Below are 21,907 nucleotides of genomic sequence, written 5' to 3' on the forward strand. Positions count from 1 at the left end.
AAAGAGTAATCTTACGTAGCAGGCGTCAAAAGGCGTAAAGAGTCGCTAAAGTAATAAGTTATTATGAAGAAGAAACATGTAGGTAACATATTCTGTTTTAAATGCTTAAAAAGTGGTATTTCAAGGGAAACGGTAGGTCATATGTAATTCAATACAATACAAATAAGTAAAACATTGTTACACAACTTTGTCATATTTCCTAGAAATCTAATTAGCCGACATACAGTATTTAAACTTTTCTTCACTCTTTCCTCAATTGACAAATACAGTTTCTAAATTGCTTGCAGCAATCCATATCATTAGTAGGTTATGTAAGTACTTTCTTGGAATTTTCAGCAGGAACAGCTTCATAATAATGACCATAAAGTCAGAATTGACTGAAGAGTTAATTGACATTGGGAGAATTGTTGGCAATTTGTCTTTTCACTTTAAAAAAATACTTTTGATGAACAGCTTGTTATTCTATCACCAAAGGGTTTGTTTAATAAGATAATGTATGGGTATGTACAGTGTGAGGATGTGCTACCTATTTTTTAGTCACAGTGTCCTTGTGGAACACGGTCATCCAGCTTAGCTCAATGCTAGGCATGGATCTCCACACTTGGATATGGGTGTCACAGCAGATTCCTTCACTAAGGCCATTGGCGTAGAACAAAGGACCGAGGGTGCAATCCAGAGGTAGGTACCACCCTCCCAATGTCTTAATGTTATGTCCACACCATACACCTAGGGTTATATCAGCCCCTCACCTGCCCCCCGCCACCAGCCCACCAATCCTCTCATCCTTTGAGCACCTTCTCCTTTAGCAGGTCCAATATGACCTGTCTTTCCTGGCTCTCCAGCTCAAACCTCCTCTCCCTCTCCTTCCTCTCCGCCCCCAGCCTCTCTCTCTCCAGCATGATCTTACTCCTCTGGATCTCTAGCTCCTCCCTCCTCAGCGATAGCTCCTCCTCCCGCAGTCGTTGTTCCGCCTCCGAGCGCTTCTCCAGGAAGCTGAGGATCTCTGAGTAGGTCTGGCAGCAGCATTGGCAAGGCTGCTTGGCCATGGGCGCCGCCGAGACTAGCGAGAGCTCCGCCAGGTCCTCCTGCTCCTCCTCGGGCTCTGGGGTCATGGGGACTGAAGGGGGCAGGGAGGGGAGAGAATAGAGAGGGACATAGTTGAGATGGGGAGGATAAAGTCTAAAAAGGTCAACGTTTTTTGGTGATCATTACTTTGGTCTGTAGTCATTCTTAACATTTTTGGAGGAGCAAACATGTCACTGTGAGAGTCTCTTGAGTACAGACAGAGGTGGGGCAAGGGCAGGCCACCTAAAACAGGGGAATACTGTTTTAGGTGGGGCAAGGGCATTCTAAAACAGGAGAATACTGTTTTAGGTGGGGCAAGGGCAGAGCATTCTAAAACAGCAGAATACTGTTTTAGGTGGGGCAAGGGCAGAGCATTCTAAGCAATTGCAGGAGAACCACTGGTTTGGTCACAGTAGGGCTATAATAACAGTATTCTCTTCAGGTGTGTGTCCTATTTCCTTCCCCCCTTTGGATATGATCACAGATCTAAGTTATTCTCTCACCTCACAGATCTTAACAGACTTGGATGGGGTTCTTACCTTTGGGTTGTCCTGTTTGTGTGGAGATAATGATGGGTTTGTCCTGCTCTGGTAGACTAGCCAGCTCTTCCAGGGCTCGTTTCCTGAGTTCCTCATCCTGGTACTTACTCTCCCCGCTGGCCAGAAGACCCTTCTCTGCCTCCAGCTCCAACACCTCATGGAGTAGGTCTTCTTTCTGGGCATACAGCCTCTCTGTCCCAAACCTGAACACATACAGGCACATAAGCATGAACAGACACAGACACACAGGGTTGGGTATCAGCTTCTAATACATACCTCCTATTAAGCCTTGTGTAGACTCTTGTGTATGCATGTCTAATGTCAACTTCTGGCCAGTCTTGACCAACCTGCGTAGGCTGGGGAAGTCCTGCTTCTTGTAGTAGTCCAGCAACAGCATGGTCCTCTCCCTGCAACGCCGGGCGTCCACCTCAAAGCTCTCGTCCTGCAGGGCAGCAGTGATGATCTCCCCGACACGGGCCCAGATACGACCCGACTCCTTGGAACAGAACGGGTTCTGAGCAATGACCTCACGGAGCAGCAGGATGTCGTGGCGGGCGGAGAATCGCACCTGTCGCTTGCGGGGAGTGGTGGAAGGACCGGCGAGGGAGAAACCTGGGGAGAGGAAGGGGGACGGAAAAAGTGAGAGGCGATATCTAAGTCGTAGACTATTGGTATAGAATCCTCATATGACCTTTGCCAAGAGGTTTGGGCCTTAGTATACTTATCCTGTAACACTCGTTCAAGCTTCACTGACTGTTCCTCCTCAATTGCTACATCAGAAATTAGATAGACAATCCAGATGGTAAGGAAATAACTCCACTGGTAGGCCGCCTAGTTTATACAATCTTGATGCATAGGCTAGGAAGTTCAACATGATGTTTCATAGGGAGCTGCAAGATAAACTACTGGGCTGAATATAAGGGGTTCACATTGGTGAATGTTAGGGAAACATACCTGGGTTGTATACATTTTGGAAACCGATTCCGTTTAAGAAGGAAGCGTAAAGAAAACGGGTGGGGCTCTATTTGAATTTGTCCAAGAGAAGCTCTCGTTTGCGGTTCCGTTTGGAGTAAACGGTTTTGCAACAGGGCGAAACGATGTGTAACAGAATAGGCTATAATGATTACAACCCTGGCAAAGTATTTAATCATAAACGTAATTTAACTGTGAACGGCCTGTAGGCTATTTGTTGACGATTGGGGATCAGCTGTCATACAAAGCAAAGCCGATATTATCACTTTCACAGTCAAAGCAAAAGCCGAAGCCCCCTATTTGCCTGGTGATGTAGGATAGTTGCTAAAATGCTTTGCCATTCCAGGCACAAGTGCAAGCAGCACGGGTACCCATGCAGAGGCAACACAGTTAGAATATTAAAGTATACATGTTGCATTGTTTATTATGGGCCAGCGCGCGCACAGGAAAATCACACGAGCCGCATAAAAAAATGACAAATGCTGGTTATGGATTTATGAACAATAAAATATGTAATGTCAGACGTAGCAGTTTATGTCGGGCTCACCACCGTTATTTGCCATCTCCACCACACGTTCCATATCTGCATATATCCGGGATCAGCTGATACACACAAAATGTTGAGGTCACAGTACACGTCCACTCACCAGTACCGGTTCCATTCTGACGTGTAACTCAACTTCTCTGGAAATCTGGCAAAACTGGCGAGTCGAAATTTGTGCAGGACCGCGGAGTGTCCACAAGATGGGGTCAAAGTACCGCGCGTAAAGTTTCTGGTATGTTCTGACAAGTGAAGTCAATTCCATCAGAGAAAAGGGTCTGGATGCTCTGTGCAATCCATGATACAAAACATATTCACTTGTGGCATGGTAACAGGCAATCTGGAATACATGGTTGACCTACATAAGATTGTTCTATTCTGCATCTGATACATTTTTATTGACCTTAAACAGTCAGAGTGAGTGTCACTTCAAATGTCATAATTCACCCTCCAGGTCAAGAGCTACTGAAATTATGTGTTGAATAATTACATTTGAATATCATCATTATTCAGGTGGTCTCTTACCTCCCACCTTTTGACCCCATCCACCTCGCTTACTTACACACACACACACGTCACTCTGCCCCCTGCAACTCTCTCACATTTTAGTCATGTGACAGGCGCTCTTAACCAGAGCGACTTACAGGAGCAATTAGGGGGAAGTGCCTTGCTCAAGGGCACATTGACCGATTTGTCACCTAGTTTGCCTGGAGATTCGAACAAGCGACCTTTCAGTTACTGGCCCAACGCAAGGCACTTGTCTTGTCACAGTGACTTGGAGCTAATGAAATCTACTGAGGTATTGGACAGGCTTAATGTGCTGTGTATAACACATCACCATAATAGTTATGCAATAGTCATTATAATGGTCTCTTCCCCATCAGACCAGAGTAGGCACACTCCTAAAAACACACATCTAGGATAGGCTCCCTACATATAGTGCACTACTTTTGACCAGTGCCCATCGGGCTCTGGTCAAAAGAAGTGCTCCCTGGTCAAAAGTAGTGCAAAAGTAAGGAATTAGGGTGCCATTCAGGACACTTAGAGATGACCTACTTGACCAGTGTCTCATTGAAGAAGACAAACGTACATCTACACTGAGTGTACAAAACATTAGGAACACCTAATATTGAGTTGCATCCCTTTTGCCGTCAGAATAGCCTCAATTCGTCAGGGCATGGACTACAAGGTGTCGAGTACTACTGCAATACCCATTCAAAGGCAGTTAAATCTTTTGTTTTACCCATTTACCCTCAGAATGGAATACGTACACAATCCATGTCTCAGTTGTCTCAAGGCTTAAAAATTATTCTTTAACCCGTCTCCTCTTCATTTAAACCAGCGATTTCCAACAGGTCGATCATAAGCTACCAGTAGCTCGTAGCCCACCTATGAGTAGCTCGCCAAACAATTCTGAAAGTACATGCAATTTTTACGTGTTCCACCGCAAACTGTCATAAACAAATCTCACAAGTATCAGACCCCTTAAGCTCCCCGCTACTATTTAATCAACACAACTTGACATTATCCCACCCCTGGATAGCCACTATTGGCTTAAAAAGCCAAACCTAACACAATATCTTCCAATTAATTTCTCCAGCAATATTGCCCCTGTCTGTCTGTGTGGTGCGCTCATGTGTCTATCACTCTGTGATAACCATCTTGTAGGTTGACAGAAATACTTTCTCCCAAAACCTTTTCAATGAATTAAGAATCTGACCCTTTTTTAAAAATGTACGCCTATAATGACATACCCAAATCTGACTGCCTGTAGCTCAGGACCTGAAGCAAGGATATGCATATTCATCAAATCAAACTTTATTTGTCACATGTCCCGAATACAACAAGTGGAAACTTTACCGTGAAATGCTTACTTACAAGCCCTTAACCGACAGTGCGGTTCAAGTAGACTCAAATAAGAAGTAATAATAAAGTCACACAATGAGAATAACAATACTGAGGTTATATACAGGGTGCACCGGTACCGAGTCAGTGTGCGGGGGTACAGGCTAGTAAAGGTAATCTGTACATGTAGGTGGGGGTGAAGTGACTATGCATAGATAATAAACAGCGAGTAGCAGAAGTGTACAAAAGGGAGGGGGGTCAATGTAAATAGTCCGGTGGCGATTGTATTAATTCTTCAGCAGTCTTATGGCTTGGGGGTAGAAGCTGTTGAGGAGCCTTTTGGTCCTAGACTTGGCGCTCCGGTACCGGGTAGCAGAGAAAACATTCTATAACTTGGGGGACTGGAGTCTCTGACTATTTTCTGGGCTTTCATCTGTCACTGCCTATTGTATAGGTCATGGATGGCAGGAAGCTTGGCCCCAGTGATGTACTGATTCCTTGATTCCATTTGAAAGGAAACACTTTGAAATTTGTGGAAATGTGAAATTAATGTAGGAGAATATAACACATTAGATCTGGTAAAAGATAATACAAAGAAAAAAACATGCATTAGTTTTTTTGTTTTTTGTTCCATCTTCTTTGAAATGCAAGAGAAAGGCCAAGCTTTCTGCCCATATCAGGTATGTCTATGTCCTGGGAAATGTTATTGTTACTTACAACCTCATGCTAATCACATTAGCCTACATTAGCTCAACCGTTATGCGGGGGGACTGATCCTGTAGAGGTTAAATGTTAACTGCAAAGTAGGCTTACCTGGCAAAAGTATATAATTTGTATCTATTATTCGTTAGTTGCAAACTTTGCCATGAAATGTGCAGCAGCAGTAGAGAACCACTGCTACACAAGCACATTAGATGGCACATTCATCACAAAATGTGTTAGTGTTCTTCCAGACCCATTTGTTTTCCTTCTGATGTGATTTAAGCATTGACATGGACTCAGAACATCCAATTTAGTTGTTTCTCTATCAACAATTGTCATTTTAAGAGTGAAAAAAAACAAAATCTAATAATAATAAAACAACAGTAAAAAATACATTTGAAAATAAGAGTAGCAAGGCTATATACAGACACCGGTTAGTCAGGCTTATTGAGGTAGTATGTACATGTAGGTATGGTTAAAGTGACTATGCATATATTATGAACAGAGAGTAGCATTAGCGTAAAAAGGACCCAGGGAAGAGTTGCATGGAGGAGTAGAGAAGAATGAGCAGCAAGCAACAACAACAAAAAAATGTGTCGCTCGCGATATGTTAAACATTTTAAAATGAGCTCTCATGCTAGAAAAGGTTGGGGACCCCTGATCTACACTAATTGAAGTGGATTTAACAGGTGACATCAATAAGGGATCAGAGCTTTCACCTGGTCAGTCTATGTCATGGGAAGAGCATGCCTTCCTAATGTTTTTTTACACTCACGCTTCGATCACACCGACAGCATCATTGCATTTTGGTACACCCCAATTTCCAATGAAACGCTGCGTTTGCCTTGCGTTGATGAGCGTTCTGTGTTGTGCATACGTTGGATTTATCGAACGTATGCGTCAAACTGTATGCGTAGACGGATTGACAGAAATGGTAGCAGAAGGTGAATGTTGAACTTTTGTTGCGACACATATCCAGATGCTGCGTACTATTTTTCCCAATGACGCCTGTCGGTGTGTTCGAAGCGTCAGTGTACATGTTGCTTACTTCCTGCAAGGTCTGAGATGGAGAGGCGATAATATGAATACTATCATACACCATCATCATAGACGCTAACTTGGCAAAAGCTACATTTGCACAGTACAAATGCTTTATACAGTACATGTATGAGTAGTCTGTGACTTGGTCTTCATAATCTAGTGAGATTTTGAACAAACCTTTGCCAATTGGCAATATGCTTTGTGTTACAGTAGATGTTAGTGTCCAATAACTTTATATTCCCACAGTAGAAAATTCTTTATACGCATACTATGCTATGAACAGTGTATTCTGTATGTATATGAGACGGTGGTTATTTAATTATGTCCATATAGGTTTTGACAAAGCCCTATATCACAGACTTATATTTGCTCACCCTAAGGCTGCATTTACACAGGCATCCTACTTCGGATCTTTATGACCAATCAGATCAGAGCTTTTGCTAATCAATCAATCAAATTTATTTTATATAGCCCTTCGTACATCAGCTGATATCTCAAAGTGCTGTACAGAAACCCAGCCTAAAACCCCAAACAGCAAGCAATGCAGGTGAAGAAGCACGGTGGCTAGGAAAAACTCCCTAGAAAGGCCAAAACCTAGGAAGAAACCTAGAGAGGAACCAGGCTATGTGGGGTGGCCAGTCCTCTTCTGGCTGTGCCGGGTGGAGATTATAACAAAACATGGTCAAGATGTTCAAATGTTCATAAATGACCAGCATGGTCGAATAATAATAAGGCAGAATAGTTTAAACTGGAGCAGCAGCACAGTCAGGTGGACTGGGGACAGCAAGGAGTCATCATGTCAGGTATTCCTGGGGCATGGTCCTAGGGCTCAGGTCCTCCGAGAGAGAGAAAGAAAGAGAGAATTAGAGAGAGCATATGTGGGATGGCCAGTCCTCTTCTGGCTGTGCCGGGTGGAGATTATAACAGAACATGGCCAAGATGTTCAAATGTTCATAAATGATCAGCATGGTCGAATAATAATAAGGCAGAACAGTTGAAACTGGAGCAGCAGCACAGCCAGGTGGACTGGGGACAGCAAGGAGTCATCATGTCAGGTAGTCCTGGGGCATGGTCCTAGGGCTCAGGTCCTCCGAGAGAGAGAAAGAGAGAAGGAGAGAATTAGAGAACGCACACTTAGATTCACACAGGACACCGAATAGGACAGGAGAAGTACTCCAGATATAACAAACTGACCCTAGCCCCCCGACACATAAACTACTGCAGCATAAATACTGGAGGCTGAGACAGGAGGGGTCAGGAGACACTGTGGCCCACTCCGAGGACACCCCCGGACAGGGCCAAACAGGAAGGATATAAGGTAATATAATATAATAATATATAAGCTAATAATTGGGCAAAAGATCAGAATTGGGCTGCCTGTGTAAAAGCAGCCAAAGTGGCACGTGGAAAGTCTGACAGACATTAGTGTGCAATTCAGTGTAGTGTTGATGGATGCCACACTTGGCTTTGTGCATACATCTGTCACCTTTCAAATGCTGTGACAGCTCTATCTCAACGGCAGGCAGGCTTTTTCTATAGACTCCATGGCACAATAAAACTGTCACCGTAGCCCCCCCCCCCCCCCCCCTTTTGTCTAGCCAGCAGTTTATCAACCGTCTCTGGCTATGGCGAGCCACTGAGAGAATGTCAAATGTGGAATTCTCAATATCTTCAACGCAGATTGACCCCTTCAGTAGCAGGTTTCTTCAATCGTCTTGTGTTGGTCTGTCTGCATTGCACAAATCAAAGTGTAATTTCAAACCAGGCGATCCAAGGCTTTTGTTGAATTTACTTTTGAATGGTTTCATCAAGTTTTTTTATGAATCATTACATCCAATACAATTGAATCAGCGAGAAGTAAATACTCTATGACATATCATTTTAATTCATGTTTAACCTCCCTTATCAGGGAGTCCTCATAGGTTTGTGTAGCTGGTGGGACCGGAGGGCGGGGGGGGTCCTCAGAGATGGGAATGGGGGTCTACAATTTTAGTGGAGTACAATTTAAAAAATGACGTTCTCATGTGCAGCATCTTATCAGGCATAGAAAAGTTTGGGCAAAAAAGTTGTGAGTGGAGATTTCTTGACCTCCATTATTTATTTCATATCTTTCTCAATAGCCTGAATGCAAATGGTAACTTCTCTTTTTTACTCTCTCTCTCTCTCTCTCTTCTATCTGCTTTACCTGTCAAATGGTCAGGCACAATGTCCTGTGAGAGTCTGTGGAGAGACAGATGCTTCCTATAGCTTTTTCTGTCACAGTTTATACAGGCTCTCTCAGGAGACGACACAGAACCCCACCACGAGCGCACACGCACACACACACTCTTCGTTTCTTTGTTTCTTTCCTTCTCTGGTACTGGAACTGTCTTCTCTCTGAACCTCTGTGTTTGTGAGGACCTGATGGAATGATGGAGAGAGTGGGAGACAGGGGTGGAGAGAAAAGAGAGGAGGTAGAATAGAGATCATCTAGGACCTGTGTGCGTGTGTATGTGCATGCATGCACGTGCATGTGTGTGCATACATGTGTGTGTGTGTGCGTGCATGTGTTTGCGTGTGCGTGCACATTAGGTAGACAAAATGAAAGCGAGAAAGAGAGAGAGAAAGGGGGGGGGGAAGGAGGGAGAGAGAGGAAAGTGTGTGAGAGGAAGGCGGGAGGACAATACAGAGATCCTAGATGCTCTCTATTCTACCCCCTCTCTCTGTCTCTCCCCACCCCCTCTCTTTTCTCTCCACCCCTCTCTCCCACTCCCTCCGTCATTCCATCAGGTCCTCACAAACACAGAAGTTCAGAGGGAAGACAGCTCCCCTACTAGAGAAGGAAAGATACAAAGAAACAAAGAAAGAGAGAACCAGTGAGGGGCATAAAAAGAAGAATTGGTATTAACAGTGGAGGAGTTTTGGAGGAGAGGAGAGCGAAGGGAGAGAGTGGTGGTTTTGGTGGGGGGTGGGTGGGTAGCGTTCACGGCTGCTCCGTCTCTCTCTCTCCTCCATCCCTCCGTCTCCGTCGCCGTGGGTTCACAGCTCTCCCTCTCCCTCCCCCCCTCCCTTGCTCCCTACCTCCCCCGCTCGCTGCTGCCGGGAGCCTCCGAGCTGCTGCGGCGGAGGTCGTCTCGGATGGAGTCGCCAAGAGACGTAGGAGGAGAGACGATGGAGCGCGGGGAGCGGGCCGAGCCACTGACCGATCCCGAGCGGGAGATCATCCAGAACACCTGGGTACACGTATACGAGAACTGCGAGGACGTGGGCGTGTCGGTCCTCATAAGGTATGTGGTCAGGTGGGGGGGGGGGGTCCTCATAGTGGTGGGGTTGTTGGTCTCCACAGTGATGGGGCTGTTGGTCGCCATTGTGGTGGGGCTGGAGGTCCTCCTCAGGCACATTAAGGGTTGATGGTCCTCATTAAGTACGTGGGGCTTAGAGTCCTCATAGTGTTGTGGCTGGTGGTCCTCATAAGGTACGTGGAGTCCTCTTAAGGTTTGTGTAGCTGGTGGGACCAGATGGGAGGGGGGGGGGGGTCCTCAGAGATGGGGTCTACAATTTTAAAAAAGTACGTTCTCATGTACAGCATCTTATCAGTCATAGAAAAGTTTGGGCAAAAAAAGTTGTGAGTGGAGGGTGATTGGGGTTAATTGGGACTAGACTTGACCAACAAAGAGACACAGATTTCCATTGATGTTTACTGCACCTGAGCACGGCTGGATGTGTGGTTTCCATAGATTTGTGCAGATTGGAGGGGGCTCATACATTTCTATGAAATCCCACAGCAGGCTCTGGAAAAGGCAGGGAGATTGAGTCCACACTGCACAGACCACATACACACAGAGACAATTCTGCTCTCATTCACTCACCTCTGTCCTCATTAAAAAGCAATTTCTCAGAAGCACTCTTCATTCAACGGGCTATTATTGTAAGACACTATAATTGAGGGAGAGCACACGTTTCTGCTTAAATGTCATTCTGTCTGAGGCAGACATTCCTGTTCTAGCTATTCAGTTGATGCTTTACACCTATTTCACATCTTTTACCTGTCACATCTTCACTCTAGACTTGAAGCACCAGTTTAGCAGGTACCCTTCTGTGGCACCTGGATGACTGCTTATTATTCTTTATTTATTGAATTCTAATATTACAAGTTGTCTGTCACTTTGTTTGTATGTCTGTGTTGGTCTTAATGCTGAGGCTCTGCGTCTGAACAAAGAGTCGCTGTGTGACTGAGCTGGGATGCGTTTGACTTTCGTCTCAGTGTTGTCTCAGTGTTGTCCCAGTGTTGTCTCCGTGTTCCACATGGAATACCGAGAGGGCTCGTTAAAACGGACAGCGTGGCGTCGCTAAGGCAGGGATGTGCTCTGATTTTGGGTGGGAGCGACAAGATAGTCCCTTAGGGAAAGCTCTGAGGGCAGAGAGTGTGTAGAGTTGTCTCTTTCTCTCTCTCTCTCCCCGTGTGTGTGTGTGTGTGTGTGTGTGTGTGTGTGTGTGTGTGAGTGTGTGAGTGTGTGAGTGTGTGAGTGTGTGAGTGTGTGAGTGAGTGAGTGAGTGAGTGAGTACATACGTGCATGTGTGTGGCATTCTTATCTGTGGTTAACAGCAACAAGCTTTGGCACTTCACTGTCTCTCTCTCATTCTCCATATCTGTTCCTCTATCTCCCTCACTTTCTTTCTCTTGCTTTCCTCAGTCTCCCTCCCATTCCCTATTCCCTATGTCTCTTTCTTTCTATCTTTCATTTCTCTCTGTCCCTTGACATCAAGATCACAGGCTCTCTTGACATGCCCAGGCTTGAATGCTCTGCTGGGTCTGATGATCCTCCTGAGTGCAAAGCTTCTCATCTGCACCTACAGTACCAGTCAAAGTTTGGACACACCTACTCATTAAAGGGTTTTTCTTTATTTGTATTATTTTCTACATTGTAGAATAATAGTGAAGACATCAAAAATAATAACACATGGAAATAACACACATGGAATCATGTAGTAACCAAAAAAATATGCTTTATTTGAAGGTAGCCACTTCAAGGTAGCCACCCTTTGCCTTGATGACAACTTTGCACACTCTTGGCATTCTCTCAACCAGCTTCATGAGGTAGTCACCTGGAATGCATTTCAAATAACAGGTGTGCCTTGATAAAAGTTCATTTGTGGAATTTCTTTCCTTCTTAATGCATTTGAGCCAATCAGCTGTGTTGTGACTATGTAGTGGTGGTATACAGAAGATAGCCCTATTTGATAAAAGATCAAGTCCATATTATGGCAAGAACAGCACAAATGAGCAAAGAGAAACAACAGTCAATCATTACTTTAAGACATGAAGGTCAGTCAATGTGTAAAATGTCAAGAACTTTTAAAGTTTCTTCAAGTGCAATCGCAAAAACCATCAAGCGCTATGATGAAACTGGCTCTCATGAGGACCACTACAGGAAAGAAAAACACAGAGTTACCTCTGCTGCAGAGGATAAGTTAATTAGGGTTACCAGCCTCAGAAATTGTAGCCCAAATAAATGCTTCACAGAGTTCAAGTGACAGACACATCTCAACATCAACTGTTCAGAGGAGACTGCGTGAATCAGGCCTTCATGGTGACACTTTCTGTGATTTATTTAGAATTCAAGGCACACTTAAGATACCACAGCATTCTGCAGCAATATGCCATCCCATCTGGTTTGCGCTTAGTGGGACTATCACTTGTTTTTCAACTGGACAATGACCCAACACACCTCCAGGCTGTGTAAGGGCTATTTGACCAAGTAGGAGTGTGATGGAGTGCTGCATCAGATGACCTGGTCTCCACAATCACCCAACCTCAACCAATTGAGATGGTTTGGAATGAGTTGGACCGCAGAGTATGTGGGAACTCCTTCAAGACTTTTGGAAAAGCATTCCAGGTGAAGCTGGTTGAGAGAATGCCAAGCATGTGCAAAGTTGTCATCAAGGCAAAGGGTGCCTACCTTGAAGAATCTCAAATCATGTATACATTTTGATTTATTGAACACTTTTTTTGGTTAGTACATGATTCCATATGTGTTATTTCATAGTTTGGATGTCTTCACTACTATTCTACAACGTAGAAAATAGTACAAATAAAGAAAAACCCTTGAATGAGTAGGAGTGTCCAGACTTTTGACTGGTACTGTATGTCACACTCCCTAACATCCCTCTGTAACCACTAATTGGCCTGCTCCTATTAACAAGCAGATGGCCCGAGTAAGCAGGTCATCTGTGTGGAATGGATAATGGTCTAATAGCTATCCTGAAAACACGTTGAAGAGTGGATGGATACTGCGTCAAAGCCTTCCACTTTTCGGTTGACTTCCATGGTTCGCCATGTGAACGCGGCGCTATTTGCATTTCTATCCTTTTGCTTGGATGGTCGGAAAGAATAGACAGTGACAATAGCCTGGGCTAATGTCATCATCAATGCGCACAAATGCAATTTCACCAATGAGGAGGCCACCTCCGGCCATTTCGAGTACTGTACAAATGGCAGCTCAATGAAATCGCCAAACATCGAGCAAAAGTATTGGGCTGTGACTGGATGCTTCTGATACTAGCATGATGGATACATCTCCAAAGTGGTCCATCTTAATGACCGAGGAGATGTGACTTGATTTGATTTCACGGAGGTGCTTTGAATGACCATAAAGAAAAACCACCTCTCTGTGTCTAATGCTCGCACAGGTTTGTCAAGGTCGTTTTTCTCAGTACTCCAAGCGTGTTGCCTTCCTGAAAAGAACCCTTCAAGACTAATTAGAACGTGACTAACAAACCACTAATGGTGCTGCTTTGATGACTTCATTGAAATGCAGCGACAGGTTGGGGGAATTCAGTGTGAGAGCATCTTTGACACTCCAGACACTCCACTCTCACTCTCTGGTTCTGGTTGTGTTAGGCGTTCAGGGCAAATGTTTTAACAGTCTTGCATTATAGAGATGTAGAAATATACATGCAGATATAAAAGTGGATATACACCGTTTGTATATTTAACAGTATATTGCACAGTACTCTTGTACCTATAAAGTGGTCCCTGAAGAGGATTGGCAAGGTATACGAAAAAAAGTCCTTAATTTCTGACTTCTAAGAAAAAAAGTCCTTTCCTCACACAGCTCTAAGGGACTTTCATGTTTATCTGCAAGGAACAACACGCTAGTGTCCCTTGTTGTTTCAAAGACAAAGTGAAGCAGCGACAGCTGGGAGAGCTTGGCTTGGGGACAGCTATGGGCAAGCAGGCGCCTCTTTAGCGTAGCATAGCATAGCATAGCATGTCACAGGATCTGCGGGGATGCAGTGTAGTGTAGTGTAGCGCTGCTGCCAGGGGCCAAACCTAACCAACGCTGAATAACTAAACCCTCGTACCCAGTCAGCCGCACTGGTGTAAAGCAACTACACGAGTCAAATTGGGTCAGGGGTGAAACAAGATGAGAGTGTATGTGTGTGTGTGTGTGTGTTTCAATTATTCATTTGTTTACATATACAGCATGCTGTGCTTTCGCCAGAAAGGGTGAGAGCAGAGTCAAAAATCTAAAAATATCCCCCACATATCTCCCTGTACGAGCAGTGCACCGCTTTGTAAGCTTGTGGAAACTTCATTATAGTCTTGTCGGCAAAAATACACAGCCGCTAATTGAGGTGCCCTGACGTGGTCAGTCTCAGCGGTGGGGACGTAAAAACTGTAGACCTCAATCATAACAGAGCTGGGCGATTCCCATTCTCTCAGCTTACATTTTAGGGTGGTTGGAGAAATGGGCCCTAAATAATAACGTGCAGTTCAAATGAGTCCATAGACGGCACACACATCAGTCATAGTACCCTGTGTGAAGTCAAGTAATCCTCAGAGAGGTGCTCTTCCTTTTGAAGTTCCATTATTTTCCATTCAGGACAAGTGTGTAGTTCTGCAGGATATAGAGTATCAGTGACTAGGGAGGGAAGGACTTGACAAAAGCACTTTAGGACATGCAAGGCTGGTATCTACTGTCACTTTTGTAGATGACAAAGCAGTCACAGGACATTGAGTTAAAAAAAAAAAAATCATCTTTCATCGCTGTGTATGGCAGGTATTGTTATGTGGCTCATAATCAATGCCAAAGCATTCAGGCAGAGGAAACCTCCTACGCACAGTCACCGCGGGTGAATTGCTCCGAGAGGAACATCGACTGCCACCCGTCTCGCTCCTCCGGTCCCCAGCAGGACCTGCCTCTAATTGTACTCAAAGAAACGTAAATATCTTAATGCTCCTCGCCTCATCAGCACCACTGTACCGCTCCCGCCTGTCAATCATCCCGCGTTGCGTGTTGTTGGCGCCCGGAGCAGATTCTCCAAGGCTCCAAGTAGTTGGGAGAAGTCATGAGAAGCACACTCCACTGGCAGGACGTAAACACTCCACTGGCAGGACGTTAACACTCCACTGGCAGGACGTTAACACTCCACTGGCAGGACGTAAACACTCCACTGGCAGGACGTAAACACTCCACTCGCAGGACGTAAACACTCCACTCGCAGGACGTAAACACTCCACTCGCAGGACGTAAACACTCCACTCGCAGGACGTAAACACTCCACTCGCAGGACGTAAACACTCCACTCGCAGGACGTAAACACTCCACTCGCAGGACGTTAACACTCCACTCGCAGGACGTAAACACTCCACTCGCAGGACGTAAACACTCCACTCGCAGGACGTAAACACTCCACTCGCAGGACGTAAACACTCCACTCGCAGGACGTTAACACTCCACTCGCAGGACGTTAACACTCCACTCGCAGGACGTAAACACTCCACTCGCAGGACGTCAAAGAGACCTGAGTCGTAAGCCCAAGTCGTGACACGTGATAAGTAAACCCAATCACCTAGGTGCAGATGAGGCTATGTTAACGAGGCTGATTACAACTTGAGGCACATTGTGCACTTTGAAAACTTTGGGTAGTTTTCATTAGCTCTAGGTCACACATTACAATGAGCGATAATGTCTCTGGAAATGTTTTATTAACTCGCGTGACTTTATGGCCGCAGGGCGTCCCATTCAATGACCAGATTCAGAAATCTTCACGCTTGAACGCTTCGATCAAATGTTATGAAGCGTACATATTCCCCACTAGTGCCGATTCCAGCCATTTCAGTGACTTTTGCCGAGGGTATTAACTGACATATTATTCATCCTTCATTTGTGCACTGACATCATTCGATTGCCTGTAGGCATGTTGATGTCTTCTGCTTTGCTCTGTGTGGATGATGAGGACATTCAAATAAGAGTGTTATTGTCTTACTAGAATATCATTGTCCTGGAACAACTGAAACCAGCATGGATGATATCCACGTAAGCTGTGCTTGCTTCGTACCACCATGGCTCTGTACAAACTCTAACCCGGTCTCTTTTGTCCCCCAGTTTCTTGGACTTCCCCTGATATTGTTTGATTGCACGGTCGTTCTGTGGGTATTATGAGTACACTAACTTTTACCCAGAGCCATAGATACACCTTGTCACTAGAAGTTCCAGGAAAGTCACAGAGTATGAATGTTATTGCTCTTCTGTCCTCCAGGTTCTTTGTGAACTTCCCATCGGCCAAGCAGTACTTCAGCCAGTTTCAGGACATGGATGACCCAGAGGAGATGGAGCGCAGTGTCCAGCTGAGGCACCACGCCCGCCGGGTGATGAGCGCCATCAACACGGTGGTGGAGAACCTCCACGACCCAGAGAAAGTGTCCTCTGTTCTGGCTCTGGTGGGCAAGGCGCATGCTGTCAAACACAAGGTGGAGCCTATGTACTTTAAGGTGAGGGCCTGGCTTGTTTGTGTTAATGGTCCCCAATGACCCTCTGAAAGGTTTCGAGTGGAGAGGACGGAAGTTGCGTTGCTCTCTGTTTCAAGTTGAGGCCAACTGGAAAGGCTTTGAGGGTGTTTTTTTAGATGAGATTGCTCTCCTCCATTTTAACTCCTCTCTCTTTCTTCATCTACCAATTTTTATTTTTACTTACATCTTACCATCCTCTTCCTCTTACTTTTTTCCTCATTGTCGATCTCACTTCCTCCCTTTCTCCATCTCTCAGATCCTGTGTGGTGTAATGCTGGAGGTGTTCTCGGAGGACTTCCCAGAGTTCTTCACAGCAGAAGTGCAAATGGTGTGGACCAAACTGATGGGGACGGTGTACTGGCATGTGACGGGTGCCTACACAGAGGTTGGCTGGGTGCAGCTCTCCAGCTCGGCAGTGTGAGGGGCGATAGCAGGGGAGTGCAGGGCTGTGACGGTCTGTATGGATCCTGAAGGGGAAGTTTGGTCTCTGTAATGCCCCTGTCCAAGAAAAAATGAAAGGAACAGGGATGGAGGAAGGTGATTTTTAGGGCTGAGACTGTTCATAGAATATCTTGTTGTGTTCAACTTTTGGGGGAGTCGTTCCCCTCTCCCTACTGACTCGTTGTGTGTACTTTACTGTATAGCCCCTGAGGTGTTGTCTGTATAGCTCCTGGGATGTTGTCTGTATAGCGTACAGTAAGTGAGTGTGTGTATTCTCTTATGCCCTCATTCAACACTCATTGTAGTATTGTAAATCTTCAATGTTTTCAAGGGAACTAAGGGCTCCATTTTAGGGAGTTTTGTTGCTCACTGAAAGTATGCCACCTTGGATTCCCAAATACACGTCTCTTTCCATGCCCATCTCATGCACTATACAAACACAACCATCTGCTAACATCTGCTAACACCCTGTCCATACGGCAATTGGCTATTTTAAACAGTTTCAAAGTGATGGGATAGAGCCACTGGCTGACAGACCACTGTTAGAGTATCATCTCCTCTTTATAAGCATGCATGCACGCACGAGCACACACATACAATCACACACATACACTGCTCTGCCAACTTTGACCCCCCGTATGCTAATATTTACAGAGCATTTACTTGGTTTACATTTCCTCATTAAGAAACTGACTCCGGAGGTCTCTGGAAATACAACGTAGCATCAGTATATCTTTTACCTCTGAACCACTGGGGTAAGAAAAAATATTCATATCGACCAAATCTAATATACTAAGCACTCTACAACCCTACCAAGAGGTCTAGACACTTTGGTACAGTTTAAACCATGTTGGGTTGGCATGTACAATACGATGACACAAGTTGGAGCCCTGCTCCCGACTTTTCCCTGAATACACTACAAATGGATTTTGAATGTCACTTTAGATCCAATCTCCTCTGTGTCTCTGATGGTAACTCCTGCGCTCTGGTCCCTCTCGGCTTTGTCATTTACCATTAATGAGGAAGTAATGGGGCTCCGCTCTTCCTCTTCTGGTCATTCATCAAATATCTCCCCTACTCTCTCATCCTTTCTTTCCCCTGGCCAAATTCTGAGAGAAATCATCCCTCTATCTGCTTTGCTACCATGGCTACTTGGGTAATAATATAATATAATTCTACTGCCTTCTCCTTTGTTGTTCCTTTGGAGGCCAGCAGTAATGTTACGAGATGAAGGATATACAGTAGGCTTACATGGCTGATAAATAACCGCCACAGGAAGTCGAGCTAACACAACATGACAAACTCATTCAGCAAGAGACAAGTGGCTGTAGATGAGAGGAAATGAGGTGGATTACTGTAGAAGTTGTTGTATATAATAAAGTCTCTCTCCCATTACACCTACAGTACGATACACGCACCAGTCTCACACTGTTAGCAAAACATTTGACGTCAGATCTTGAGTACAACCCCGTTAGAGGTCAGGCTCCTCTGTTCCTCCGAGTAGCTCGGGATGGAGGAGTATTTGTGTTAGGCCTGAGTCACCCCGACAGGTTGTTTATTAAACCCTTGTCACCCATAATTCACAAAATGGCTACATAATCTTTTTTCTCCCTTCAGCTATAAGCTCGTACCCTCCATCTGCAGAGTTTTCCTCCCTGACAGTCTCTCGTGAACACACACACACACATACACACACACACACACTTAAGCATTTGTAGACATCATATACGACATCTGGGACTTTGTGACGTTTGTGATTTTCTTTTTTTGTCATTCAGTTTTAAAGCTTGGACTTTATATTTTTCTAAATATAGAAAACAAAATGATTATCTGTATATGTATTTGGAATACTGTGTATGACTGAGATTATATACATTTGTTGACTGGGGGAGTGGGAGTGGTTTTGTGCTGTTTTAGCATGTTTGCACAGCCTACTACAGACGTGTACCTTTGCAGACCTGTGGAAATGAACTATCAATGACTGTCAATAAAGTGATAATTACCTACACTTGTTTCAGGGGGGTGACCTGTCTTTTAATGTGTGACCATATACTGTAGGTTTTATGTATTTGAATGTGTCTGGAATATATCTACCAAGAGTGTACAGTTGAAGTCGGAAGTTTACATACACCTTTGCCAAATACATTTAAACTCAGTTTTTCACAATTCCTGACATTTAGGGACGACGTCGTCGATGCACTTATTGATGAAGCCGATGACTGAGGTGGTATACTCCTCAACTGCCATTGGATGAATCCCGGAAAATATTCCAGTCTGTGCTAGCAAAACACTCCTGTAGTGTAGCAGCCGCGCCATCTGACCACTTCCAAGTCACTGGTACTTCCTGTTTTAGTTGTTGCTTGTAAGCAGAAATCAGGAGGATAGAACTATGGTTAGATTTGCCAAATGGAGGGCGGGGGAGAGCTTTGTATGCATCTCTGTGTGTGGAGTAAAGGTGGTCTAGAATTTATTTTTCTCTGGTTGCACATGTGACATGCTGGTAAAAATTTGGTAAACTAATTTAAGTTTGCCTGCATTAAAGTCCCCGGCCACTAGGAGTGCCGCTTCTGGGTGAGCATTTTCTTCTTTGCTAATGGCCTTATAGAGTTGGTTGAGAGCGGTCTTAGTGCCAGCTTCGTTCTGTGGTGGTAAATAGATGGCTACGAATAATATAGATGAGAACTCTCTTGTTAGATAGTGTGGTCTACAGCTTATCATAAGGTACTCTACCTCAGGCGAGCAATACCTCGAGACTTCTTTAATATTAGACATCGCGCACCAGCTGTTATTGACAAATAGACACACCACCCACCCCTCGTCTTACCAGAGGTAGCGTCTCTGTTCTGACAATGCATGGAAAATCCCACTAGCTCTATATCGTTCATATCGTTGTTCAGCCAAGTCTCGGTGAAACATAAGATGTTAGTTTTTGATGTCTCGTTGGTAGGATAATCTTAATTGTAGGTCATCAATTTTATTTTCCAATGATTGCACGTTAGCAAAAAGAACGCTGTCAGTGGCAGTTTACTCGCTTGCCTACGGATTCTCAGAAGGCTGCCCGATCTGCGGCCCTGTTCCAGTGAAAGCAGGATATCCTTCTCATCTGACTCTTTAAAGCAAAAAGTTTATTCCAGTCCGCGGTGAGTAATCACTGTTCTGATATCCAGAAGTTGTTTTCGGTCATAAGAGACGGTAGCAGTAACATTATATACACAATAAAAATGAACAAAATAGCCCATTTGGTTGGGAGAATGTAAAACGTCAACAATGTTCTTCGGCGCCATCTTCCAAGATTGTGCAGCATTTCCTATGAGTTTGTCAATTCTACTCAGTTCTCTATTCTCTTCTCTTAGAGCGCCAGTCTAAGAGAAGTAGCCTGGTCCCAGATCTGTTTGTGCTATCATGTCAACTCCTTGTCACCCATTGACAATGAGCAATTTAATTCGCAAGAGCAAAAACAGATCTGGGACCAGGCTAGGCTATTTCTCTTCCCTCCCCTTCTCTCCTATGGTGCAGAAGACTGAAATAGCACACAGGACCTCTTGCCTACAGGTGCCCAGAGGTACTGGGTTTGCGAGTCCCTCTGTTTCACTCTGCTAATTCAATAATGAGATGTAAATGTCATTTATCAATGATTAACGGACGTGCCTGTTCGCTGGTTGATGCTCAGAGCAATGTTCTTTATCAAAAGGGCACCAGTGGGAGCTTCAAAAAGAAGGCATCCTTTTTTAAATTCCACATGGTAATGTATTTCGGGTCTCTTGCCGATATATCATCCTGTACTGTATCATCAGATGTGGTTATAACTTTGTTTTATTGTACATTTATGCAAATCCAATGACTGCTCGGAGTCTTACAGTGTTGGCGGGAAGAATTCTTAATATCATGGAAACTTCCAGATGTTGGTTTTAATTGAATGATTAAGCCCTGTAGTATATTCTACATCTCCCACCTCCTACTGTATCTGCAGAGGAATAACTCCAGTGGTATTTAGCAGTGTGTGTGCTCCCCTGTGTGCTGTGTTGACAGGATGGTGACGTTTCACCATGGCGACCAGTCTCTTGTCACCCAGCTTGACATTCTAGCCAGCGCTGGTGACAGTCAGGGACTCATTTGGCCAGGTTCCCATGGTGATAACAAAGACACAAACACACATGTGCACCTACATCAACATTTCAAGCTGTACAGTAAGGTGAGAAGTACCGGTGAATGAAAAGGGAACACACACACACGCATGTGAACACACACACACACACACACACACACACATGTGAACACACACACACACACACACACACACACACACACCTGCCTACCTATCTGACTCAGCAGTGTCAGGGACAAGAGAACAGCATTTGGCAGCAGATCAATAATGCATCACCTATGTGGCTATGTAACCTCCTCATGGTACAACAGGTAATGTCAACACATAACTCATCCAGAGACCCTGTTGGTACTTACTTGAACTCCTAGCAGCATACAGGTCCTCTCTAGTCATGAGAGGAGAGGACTTAATAAGCATTGTTCTTACTACCATGGCTACCTAATCATCCACAGCCTCCAATTGATTCATAGAAACACTCTCTTCTCCACCGTAACTCATGACCAGGTCGTTGCTGCAACTTGGTAAAATAAGGGTTAAATGTACCAGGTTATGATATATGTCACGTCCTGACCTTAGTTCCTTTTTTATGTCTCTGTTTTAGTTTGGTCAGGGCGTGAGTTGGGGTGGGCATTCTATGTTTTGTGTTCTATGTTTTCCATTTCTATGTGTTTGGCATGGTATGGTTCCCAATCAGAGGCAGCAGACAATCGTTGTCTCTGATTGAGAACCATACTTAGGCAGCCTGTTTTTCCCACTTGAGTTGTGGGTAGTTGTTTTCTGTGTCTCTACCAGACAGGGCTGTTTTGGTTGTGCTTTTGTTTACGTTGTGTTTCAATGTTCAGCTTATTGAATAAATCTAACATGGACACTTACCATGCTGC

General features: G+C 44.6%; 2 protein-coding genes across 2 annotated transcripts; one reads left to right on the plus strand and one right to left on the minus strand.

The window, feature by feature from the left end:
- Positions 1 to 79: 79 nt before the first annotated feature.
- si:dkey-45d16.4 (uncharacterized) lies at positions 80 to 3,248 on the minus strand. Its single transcript, XM_021568066.3, has 4 exons — positions 3,124 to 3,248; positions 1,952 to 2,216; positions 1,605 to 1,807; positions 80 to 1,117 (listed from the first exon to the last, which is right to left on the minus strand). Exons 1-4 carry the CDS (start codon positions 3,155 to 3,157, stop codon positions 780 to 782), a joined length of 840 nt encoding a protein of 279 aa, XP_021423741.1. The 5' UTR covers positions 3,158 to 3,248; the 3' UTR covers positions 80 to 779.
- Positions 3,249 to 9,371: 6,123 nt separating this feature from the next.
- Positions 9,372 to 18,932, plus strand: cygb2 (cytoglobin 2). Its single transcript, XM_021568067.3, has 3 exons — positions 9,372 to 9,971; positions 16,231 to 16,462; positions 16,737 to 18,932. The coding sequence occupies exons 1-3, from the start codon at positions 9,823 to 9,825 to the stop codon at positions 16,899 to 16,901; spliced, it is 546 nt and encodes a 181-aa protein (XP_021423742.2). The 5' UTR covers positions 9,372 to 9,822; the 3' UTR covers positions 16,902 to 18,932.
- The last annotated feature ends 2,975 nt before the right edge of the window (positions 18,933 to 21,907 follow it).

The sequence above is a fragment of the Oncorhynchus mykiss genome, chromosome 17 (genome assembly GCF_057628025.1).
Source record: "Oncorhynchus mykiss isolate SJ-2025 chromosome 17, ASM5762802v1, whole genome shotgun sequence".
NCBI classification, from domain to species: Eukaryota; Metazoa; Chordata; class Actinopteri; order Salmoniformes; family Salmonidae; genus Oncorhynchus; species Oncorhynchus mykiss.